The sequence below is a fragment of the Epinephelus moara genome, chromosome 10 (assembly GCF_006386435.1).
Source record: "Epinephelus moara isolate mb chromosome 10, YSFRI_EMoa_1.0, whole genome shotgun sequence".
In the NCBI taxonomy this organism is placed as follows: Eukaryota; Metazoa; Chordata; class Actinopteri; order Perciformes; family Serranidae; genus Epinephelus; species Epinephelus moara.
The window spans coordinates 2,260,754-2,271,543 of NC_065515.1; the positions used below are offsets into that span (position 1 = coordinate 2,260,754).

At 43.7% G+C, this 10,790-nt stretch overlaps 1 protein-coding gene across 1 annotated transcript in view; it reads left to right on the forward strand.

The window, feature by feature from the left end:
• Window positions 1-7,042, forward strand: part of slc1a8a (solute carrier family 1 member 8a) — a 26,156-nt gene extending 19,114 nt beyond the window's left edge. Inside the window, exons 10-12 of the mRNA XM_050055564.1 lie at window positions 861-995; window positions 1,307-1,409; window positions 3,899-7,042. Of these exons, the coding sequence (XP_049911521.1) occupies window positions 861-995; window positions 1,307-1,409; window positions 3,899-4,066 (406 nt within the window). The 3' untranslated portion in view covers window positions 4,067-7,042. The remainder of the gene's footprint in view (window positions 1-860; window positions 996-1,306; window positions 1,410-3,898) is intronic.
• The last annotated feature ends 3,748 nt before the right edge of the window (window positions 7,043-10,790 follow it).

The window sequence follows — 10,790 nt, forward strand, 5'->3', positions numbered from 1 at the left end:
TTTTTTGGGGAGTTTTTCCTGATCAGCTGTGAGGGTCATAAGGACAGAGGGATGTCGTATGCTGTAAAACCCTGTGAGGCAAATTGTGATTTGTGATATTGGGCTTTATAAATAAAATTGATTGATTGATTGACTTCATTAACTGTTCCCCTTCACACCAGCTTCTGTCATATCGTCCTAATAATGTTCTGATAGAGTCACATACAGCCAGCAGATCATCTGTGGTTTTAACTGAGCTCCTCCAGAACTAAAGTGAAGTCAGGCTCCGCCTCCAGAGCTCTGATTATCACATGATGTGTGTGTGTTTCATCATCACACAGAGACAGACCACTGTTTAATGACAGCGCTCGCCTCCATATGTGCAAATGTTTCACCAAGACAAGTTCACCCCCGACACCGTTTAACAAGACACCATCACTGCATCCTGAGCTTAGCTCCGCCCAGGTTGACTGTGATTGGTTAAAAGAAATACAAACAAGCCAGAGAATTTTCCCCTGTAGTAGAAAGATAATCAGTGATTCCAGACCTGTCTGTAGTGCTGACACAGAGCTGTGGTCTGACACATTGTGTTGTTCCCATTCAAAGATGTGCTCTTGTTTAGACAGTGTTTCCTACGACAGTGTTAAAAGGGTGAATTTACTAAAAATGCACATTAAAGAATTCAATAATTCTTGTTTGTACTGTTGATTCTAAACCTTCAGGATCAGACTTGTCTTTTCAGACTGGTTTCAGGGTCGGGTCAGGTTTATTTTACCTGAGTCAGCAGTCAGACATCAGACCTACCTTTAGCTCCAGACGCTCCGTCTACGTTTTGATTAAATGAATCTTCGACGGATAAACTTTACTTTTTCTTCTTGCAGCATCACAGCTACAGCTGCCAGCATCGGTGCAGCGGGGATCCCTCAGGCCGGTCTGGTTACCATGGTGATCGTACTGACATCAGTGGGCCTGCCGCCAGATGACATCACACTCATTGTGGCCATCGACTGGATCCTGTAAGTTTACAGTGCTCGTTAATCTTTCTGAATGTTACGGTATTATAGGATCACAGATCTTTACACCGCTGTGGTCCAACTGAAAACAATGGGTCGCATTTATTTGGCAGTTTTGTATTTTCAGTCTGAATCTGTAAAGTACCTACATCTGTACAGTGGCATAAAACTCATATATATAAAAGTACAAGTACCTTGAAATGTTAGTTCAGTATGATACTTGATTGCAGCCACAACACGATGTGAACAGAGTGTAAGGTACTTCAGAGTAGTCTTGGTGTCATGATGTCTCCTCGTCCCGTCTGTCTCTGCAGCGACCGGTTTCGGACCATGATCAACGTCCTGGGCGACGCTCTGGCGGCAGGAATCATCGCCCACCTTTGTCGGAAAGATTTCCCTCTCAGTGAAACAGGAAAGGTAAAAAACATTGTCTGTAATTAAACATTGTCTGTAATAGTGAAATGCCACATTGAGCTAGTAAATGTAGCAACTCACTTGCATCGGGCAAGTGATAAAAAAAGAATTCACACACTGGGTCTCAGTAATGAGGTGTCAGTAAATGTGCGCGTAGATCTGCACATAAAAAATCTTGGTTTCATGGATTTATGAACGCCGCAGGAAACTCGTAGTCACGTGTGTTTGTTCATGAATGTCAATCAATCATAAACTGACAGCGCTCCCACTGGTCAGTAATTATCATACAGCCCCGCCCATAACTATCCAGTGACCACCATATATGGAGGTGATCATTACTGTGGACAGGTGCATCCTGTCGACCTGCGAACACATGGAGCGCTGTGACTATTTATTTTTAATAATTTAATATTTCAGTTCTTATATTTGGCCCATGGCATCATTTCTCAATTTAAAGTGTGTTGTTTGCCCGACAGCTGCATCTGAGTCGAGCCCCTGCCCCTCCCTCTTCAGCTTCCCTTATGGCAGCCACATGTACATCAAGCGCCCTGCAGAGCAGCATCACGTCTCCCACATCTGCCGCCATGAACAGACATGTAACCCTGGTGTTTGCCCTGAGCCTCAGTTCTCTTTGTCTCTGCTGTGAAATGAAACCACTATTAAAACATCTTAATACAGGCAGTCTGATGTCAGCAGTGACCCAGCGTTAAGTTTAACAACAGGTAACATAATCACACAGTGGTTGGTACAGTGGTTGTTTACATGAGAGCACAGCTGATAGGTACAGTGGTTGTTTACATGAGAGCACAGCTGATTGGTACAGTGGTTTGTTTATATGAGAGCACAGCTGATTGGTACAGTGGTTTGTTTACATGAGAGCACAGCTGACTGGTACAGTGGTTTTTTTTACATGAGAGCACAGCTGATAGGTACAGTGGTTTTTTTTTGTTTTTTTTTTACATGAGAGCACAGCTGATTGGCAAAGTGGTTTGTTTACATGAGAGCACAGCTGATTGGCAAAGTGGTTTGTTTACATGAGAGCACAGCTGATAGGTACAGTGGTTGTTTACATGAGAGCACAGCTAAAAGGTAAAATGGTTTGGTTACATGATGTCACAAAAGTACATGTTTAATGGATTGAATGTGGACGAACTGGCGCATGCAGTTAGGACACAGTTTAAGGACTCCATATCTGCAGAGAGAAATATTTATAGCAGACATCATGACGGGAGAGATTTAAATCTGACTTTAACAGTTTGCTGGTCAATAGTAAAACATATGCCTTTTAAGCATGTCTGTGGGTGCAGTATGTACATCGCTGTAAGATGTGCAAGATAGATGTAATAGTAAATTGTAAGTTTAAAATGTTCTCGTCAGAAACTGGACTCTATAGAGGAAAGTTACATAGACTATAAAAAATGGATTAAAAATGAGGAAACATTTTGTTTTGTTCTTCCTGTTTTGGCACAAAAGTGGAGATCTTAAACCAAATGTTACTCTGCTGTATGTTTCTCCATCACACCTGTGAGCTGTTACTTCATTCACGTCTGTTGTGTTGGATTAGATTACAGCAGAGTTTACTCCGTTTGGAACGACAACCACAACAGATTAAAGCTCTGAATCCTTTTGAGTCTTTGTCAAGTCCCGCCCCCTCTGCTGTTCTCTGTTGCTGGGCAGAGAAGTCCATTAATAACCAGCTGAGAATTAACTAAATCACTAACAGCACTAGAAGGAAATGTTGGCACCGTACATTCCTGCAAACCTCAGATATCTTACACGTGTGTTTCAAACATGTCATATCAATGTTTCTGATGTGATGTAGTATGTGAGCTGACTTTGTCATTATCAGGTTTTTAACAGGTCATCGCTGTGTTTCCAGCAGCTTTTTAGTCAGCGTTTCTTAGCATCCTGTCACTGTTTTTCCTGCCGGAAAACTTGACAAGTTTGCGACCCACTTTTGGACCGTGACCCACCAGTTGGGAACCACTGTACTGCTGCTGCAGGTTGTTCTCATAAACTGTTCGTACATTTTCCTACAAAAGGTAACGCACCCAAATTAGTGCACATCCCCCGTTTTTTAAAAGGCTGCGGTCACGTGACCCATGCACTGACGTGAGTAAACAAGGAAGCAGTGCGAGTGGTCTTGTAAGGAGGCACGTTGGGGCGGTGGACGGGTACACACAAACCAGAGTTTTCAAAAATCCCACTTTTAGTGATGTAAAACAGACGAGAGGCCGAAAGGTAGAGGAAATTATTCGCTCAAAATGACCTCCGTACAGGACGACCTTCAGCTCACTGGTAGAGTGTGCGCCCTGTATATGCTGTGCCTTTGCAGCGGTTGGAGTTTGAGGCAAAAACACACAAAAAAGAAAAACAAACTTTCCATAAAGAAAGAAAATCGTACAGGTGCAGCCAACACACAGTCATCAGCCTGTACCTGGATCATTTCACTGTGGGAATCTAACATGTGTTTTTGTGTGTTTCCTCTCCAGACTGTTCCGTCCTACGGGACGCAGACTCCTCACGCTCACAACTCCCACAGCGTAGACGTGCCAATGACAGAGATCCACACGCACAAAGACTGCATGTTCGACGCCATGGGCAACTCAGCAGGCGAGAGGCACGCACACACTGTCTACTACAACATCTGCCAGGTGTGATTGGACTGCACGGAGCAGCTCACCACGAAACACCACCGAGTGCGGTAGAGTCCCCACGGTGCCATCTGAACAGGAAGAGGCGGACTTTGTGGTAACAGAACGTGAATCTTCTTCCGAGCAGCAGCTGCTTTGTCTCTAACTCAAGAACTGTGGTTTATTTGGCCAAAAGTGGATTTAGGCTTCATTTGGAGGTTTGTTGTCCTGCTCGCTGATGACAGAGACATTTACAGCTCCAGGGACAAAAGGACCATGACGCCATTTTAATTCCCAGAAAGTGGGAAGGTTGCTAAATATCAAGCAGAGAAATCTGGCAGCATCTCTGGTTACTGTTGAGGAAGAGGATGAACATGGAGCCTGATCTGCACCAGAGGATTATGGGTACATCACGCCCCTCCTGGGAGCAGCTGCAGGTTCGTCATCTGGTCTGACAGCGCCACCACGAAGCTGTACACTTCCCATTTACCATGGCGGTTCCTATGGCTGGATACCAAACCTTAATACTTACTGACTTAAACGTGTCACAAACCGTCAGGTACCGAAAGTTGGTATCAAATGACGGGGCAGAGTCTCGACTCTTTTTTTGTTCAATGAAAAAAAACCTTTTTCTTTTCATTGAACAAAGAGTGGAAGATGGAACGCTACGTTTGACCTCCGGTCATGAGCTTTGGGGAGTGACCAACAGAATGACATCACAGATACAAGCAGCTAAAAACCTCCACAGGCTCGGATCATCTTACACGTGTTTCACACCAACTGCTCAAATTCTCAAAAGCACATCATTTACAAAATCATCCTCAGAATGAAGCGGAGAACAGAGCTGTGAAAAGCAGCTCACTGTGATGCTACAGACCACAGGAAGTTACGTTTTTGGGATCAGAGTTTGATTTGGTTCAACTGTGGCTGAAACCCGTGTTGGAAAATGAATGCACTGCTGCTGCCACAGGGAGCACAGCCGCTCTCTGTGTAACACTGAAACTGCTGTTTGGTGTGAAAGCTCTGTGAAGGATGTGGAGCAGGTTTCACCAGCTGGTTTTTACTAAGCCCAGTCGTAACTGCTGAGTGTTTGTTAAGACAAGTTTTTAGACTTCACGTTGACTGCACCAACTAAACCAAAGCCTGGTCTCAACCTACACACGCTCTCAGCGATTTGCGTTCATGTGAGTGTCCACGCCTTTATGGCTAGTGGTTAGTCAAGCCCAACTCAGAGGAGACTCCAGGGACACACAGGCTTGTATATCTCATGAGACCTGGTCACGTCTTGGGATCTTTCAGGGGGGACTGTGAGACATCTGCACCACTGCGACCAAGACCAGTGTAAGCTGAGGAAAGAGGTTCGATCGATGGTTCTGGAGAAAAACTTTTTTTTACATTTCTCAAAGTGATTGAAAAGATGTAATGGTTTGATATCAGGATAGAAACTCCAATATCGGTGCTTGTACCAAAACTCTTGAGGTGATACTGAGCTCCAGCAGTGGGCTGTACTTCTGTACAAACCCTGAACAAAAGGTCCTGATGCTGTGTTATCAGCCCAGTTCATAACAAAGATTCATGACGAGACGAGTTGAAAATACTTGCGTTGTGCCGTTCTGCATCATTGTAAAAACCTGCCGGTTCACACCAAGTCACCAGATGAGATGGTGTATCATCTCTATGCAACACACAGCGAGCAGCAGCAGAGACCCACCATCCAACACTGGCACACCATGAGGACAGAAACAGAGGGCTCCACTGGGATGACTGGCTGTTGAAACAGGTGACGTGCTTTAAAACCAGCTGAGTGTCAGGTGACACCATCAGTCGAGCTCAGACCGGCCAGTTCACACCGCTGACACTTTTCTCTGCAACGATAGAAAACGTTTTCTTCTCATCGCCGATCTTTGATCTGAACTGGACTTCAGGTGTAGAGGTGATCAGTTCCTGGATAATCTAACAGAGCTTTTTACCTCCTGCTCACCATCTTTACTTTGACTATAAAGCCAGGAAGAATCCACCTCTGTGTTGGGACAGAGACCAGTGAAACCACACTGGATCACAGTGGGTGACAGTTAACGTGGCGGAGCTAAAAACAAAGCTCGGTTCTTTACAGAACTTCTTTTTTTTTTTTGTTCTTAGGGACAAACTTCTTCGTGCTGCTGTTTGTTCTAAACCTCGTCTCTGTCTTATGTTCACAACAGTTTTCACCACCTCAACAAACCTCTGACTGAACTAGGTCTCTGATTGGCCGGTGCTCAGACTAGTGAAAGGGTCAGAGGGTAATCCGTCCAATCAGATGGCTGAATGAATCCAAGTGCTCTTCATCTTGCAGACTCTTCTTCTTCTGTGTGTTTATATATGACAGCATGCTGGCATGCGTTCCGACTGGCTTCGTTTGAAGTCGACGTGCATTATTTTCTTCTCTCGTTGTTGTTTTGACTTGAACGTTTCAAAGTAAACAAAGTGCTGTAGGGATTATGGGAATCTTACCAAAGTGAGTTGCAGCTAACAGATGCTAGTTTGGGTTCAGTTAACTACTTAATTGTGTTTATTACCTCAAGTTGTTTACAAATTGTTTACTGACAGATCAGGAGTCATAACTGATGATGTGACAGAACGTTCAAGGTAACAAAGTGTTGACGGATTATTTATCTGCAGCAGATTACAGTTGATTTTTCTTAAAAAGGTAAGAAATAAAACCTGATGGTTCAGAAGATGGTCGGGATAAATTAAAGTATAATGTTAACAGGATTTGTAGTTATGTGGCTAAAACATGGAAGATTCAGTCCTTTAAGCTCTCTTATGAAATATGTTAAAATTTTCAGTGAAGTGCTCCTTGAACTTCTCTCTGTGGTGAAGTAGTGGTGTTGTTCACTAGTTAGTTCAGAGCTGAACATGAAAACGTAGACCTGCCTTAACTTGACTGTTTTAATCCACAAACCTCAGTGTTCATCTGCCAACGCACACCGACAACCTGCAGCGTTTTTTATATTCATGTGTTTTTGGACTTTGTGTAATTTATGTTTGTTTGCATTTCAAAATAAACACACTGATGTTCTTCTCTCTTTCATACAGTCTTACTGACACGTTACTGTACATGTGGTGACTTTTAGGGCTCATTTATTCTCCCTGTATGCACGAAGAGACGCGTCCATTTCAAACGCAAGGTCTTAATATTGTACGTTTTATTAACAGAGGCAGCGTTGTAGACGGCATATTTACAAATATGTGACACTCCTGCAAACCCTCCCATACACACACACATTCAGAGGGGCTTCCCGTCACTTAAGCTGCTTCTTCCTGTTATTTAGATAATCAGTCCTGGGAACATTTGCTTCTCCTCACATACCCAAATTTGTTCTGAGTCATGTCAGGTCACCTGCACTACAGCAGAAGGCTTTTTTTGTAGTTGTTGAAATGTTTTATTACTATAATTTGAAACCATTTTTTTTTTTTAAATGCAAGTTTGTGTAAAAAATCTCCCTCCTGAAAATGACCATGATAAAGATGAGATTCTCCGTCCAGTTGCAGTTTTTTCAGTACCGTAGATAAGCAAAAGTATGCCGTATGATAACCGCCAATTTTCATACCTTGAAACCGGTATATCGATGCAACCCTGATCTCCACATGTGCAGGGTCAGTTATTCTAACTTTATTATCGATTTGTTCTTTGTTGTCTCTCACGATCGTTATCTTGCTTTAATTATACTTCACTGCCCCCACGATCTGTGGTGGTACTGCTGCGTTTTGTCCGTTTCCGTAAGCTTTCAGAAAACATGCACAGATACAGTCGAAATGAACGCAGAGAACGAACAGAAGGCTCTATCTATGTTCATGAACGTTTCTAACGTTGTGCATAAATGAGGCCTCACAGTTACTTGAATGTCTCTCAACACTAACAACATCCAGGACGTGTTTAGCCTAGCTTAGCATAAATACTGGAGGAGCCGTTAGCCTATTATTGGATCGAGAGTGGATCACTGTTCCATCTGAATGGATCACAAGTGACTCGCAAACGTGTCAAGCTTGTAAAAAAACCCCAAAAAAACACACTTTATTTTGAAGTACAGTGAATTTCAGTCACACAGCTATTTTGGCCACTTGGCCCAAAATACTTTTTCCTGCAGACTTACATTGTGAAAGAGACGTCTGGAAATCAGTGGATACATTTTTTTGAGCGTCACAAATGATTCGTTTCACTTTCGAGATTTGATTCATTTGGTCCGATAACATTTCTCAAGTCTCAGCAGGCGACTGTTGAAGAAAGTATTTAAAGACGAGTCGATGGAGGAGATTCACAGCTCAACATACAGAGTGAGACACAGTGTCCAGAGGGTGTCCTCGCCCATGTGTCCTCGTATTTAACCCAAACAGTGTTGCCTTGTGAGTCACTGCACGTTCCCAGATAAGGTTATTCTGTACCGATCTATGGTTTGGTGAAGTTTCTATTGGTTCACCTGGCTCGCCCTGAATCACCTCGACTGTCTCTTACCAAAGACACATATCTAAAAAGAGACTCTCGTTAGTTGAGCCTGGGGCGGGGGGCATCTCACTTCCTCTGAACCTTGGGAGCTATGGCCACAGAGCCAGCTAGGTGCCCTTTCCTGGGCAGCTGTGCTCCCTCTGCCACAGCTGGGAGACTAAAGATGGAGGGTGTTCATAACAAAGGTCAAGTAGCCCGACCTTTAGGCCTCTTTTAGGCCTTCTGCTGACCCGACTGTTACCTTACGCATAACTGTCACCTTTCCTTTACTGGCCGAGGCCAACGGCTGGAACAGAACAGCGACCTCTAGCTCACCTGGACTTGCGTCCTTCACAGCGCCAGGCTTCAGTTCCAGCCCACGGCTCTTTGCTGTGTGTCGCAAGATTAAATCCTTTTTTCCTTATTTAAGTTAGTGAAACGCTAAACTGGAAGTTTGCCTCTCAGCCGACAGAAGTCTCTAGTGCGCCTGCTCTATGGGCCACTCAGTGCAGTTCAACGGTGCTGCTCCCCACACGCCATGTCCATATAACCACCGGCGCTTGTTTGGAACTTTCTCTGTTTCCTCTCCAACAGATGAAGTAGATGCTTCTTGGATTTTCAAAAGATTAAACGGAGGGAAATATATATTTGATTTGTAACTTGGAAGTAATTGTTTTAATGATTTACGTCATTAGGTCAACTGTCTTGAGTCCACGTTTCCTCCATCTGAAGAGAAAACCTTCCAACAACTCTGATTTGCGTGTCTGTGTCAGACTGAGCGCACAGACTTGAACAGAGAGCTGCAGAGGGAACACATGGAGGACGTCGTCACCAACATGCTGCTATATTTAACACACTCGCAGAACGCTGCACTCATTAATCCAATAAAGTGAGCGTGAGGCCGCACGGGACTGAATCCCTGCGACGACACGCAGCCACAGGTGCTTCAGCTGCTAATCTGCCACCACAGATTAAAGTCACTATGAAGACTTGATGAGTGCTGGAGGAACAATAGGGATTAACCAGGTTTACTGAGGGGTCCCCTAGCTTTGCATGCTGGGAATTTCTCTCCTCAAGGACGTGTACAGAAAGCATGTGTCACTTTGACTTCAAAATGAGATGCTCTAATAGATCATTTAGTTTCACAGTGAATGGATTAAAAAAGAGTTGCAGCTCTAAATGAGAGGATGAACACTGTAACAGAGCATGAAGTGATTTCATGGACAGAGCTGTAACACAGCCGGTTATCAGCAGCTTACTGTGGCTGTAATTAACACTGCAGCCTGTAGGGGTCACCAGCACAACACCAGACGGGTTCAAAACAGGAAGCGTCTTATTTTTCAGTGCTGGTGCCAACTGTGTTTCTTTATTAAAACCTTTATATTAATGAATGAGGAAAAAGGTGGCACCAGTGATAGGCGTGACCGCAGGGGTTATGTTTCCAGGTTGTCCGTCCGTCCATCCTTATGAACGTGATATCTCGAGAACACCTTGTGGGAATTTCTTCTGATTTGGCACAAACATTCACTTGGACTCGAGGATGAACTGATTATATTTTAGAAAATAAGAAATGATTGATTTAATTGAATTTTTTTAATAGATTATTTATAGTTTTTATAGTTTATGTAGCATGAGCATATCATTTTGTTGCTACTTTACCCACTGCACTGTCTGTATTTACGCCCCTGCACCAAGTTTGGAAGAGCAACTGAATAAGTTAGAGATATAAAAAAGCAGTAATTACCAGAACACTTTCACAGGCCTCCATGCTGCTTTCTACTGTTTACTAACATGTTTTCAGTCTGTGACGGTGAGATATACATATTGTCTGCAGGCAGTGGGGAAGCACTCTGTTGCCTATTTTAAACTGGTTTTTCCCCCACTTAAAAAAAACAAAACAAAAAACACTAGCATAGATTTTGATGGTAAAAGGCTCAAAGTGACTGATGGGAACAAAAGTTTTTGATAACCTCTCTGGACACGTTCACACCGTCAGTGTCCACTAAGAGTTGGTTTTTGCCACTGACGGTTTCAGATTGTTTTTCTAAGTGTCAAAATCCTTGTTTCCACCGAGCAGTTCAGTTCAGTTCAGTTCAGTTTGGCATTGTTTCTGTTCCCACAGTGAAAGTTGTGGATGGTCCCAACAGAAGCGTTCCTTAGCGTCCCCATGTTTGGTCCCCCCTCTGTTGGGGTACCTAGCACACAGATCTGGTACTAAAAGGTGGAGCTAGAAACCCTGCAGTCTGATTGGTCAGTAGAGGACGCTCACTCTGGTTTTATGTAACCTCT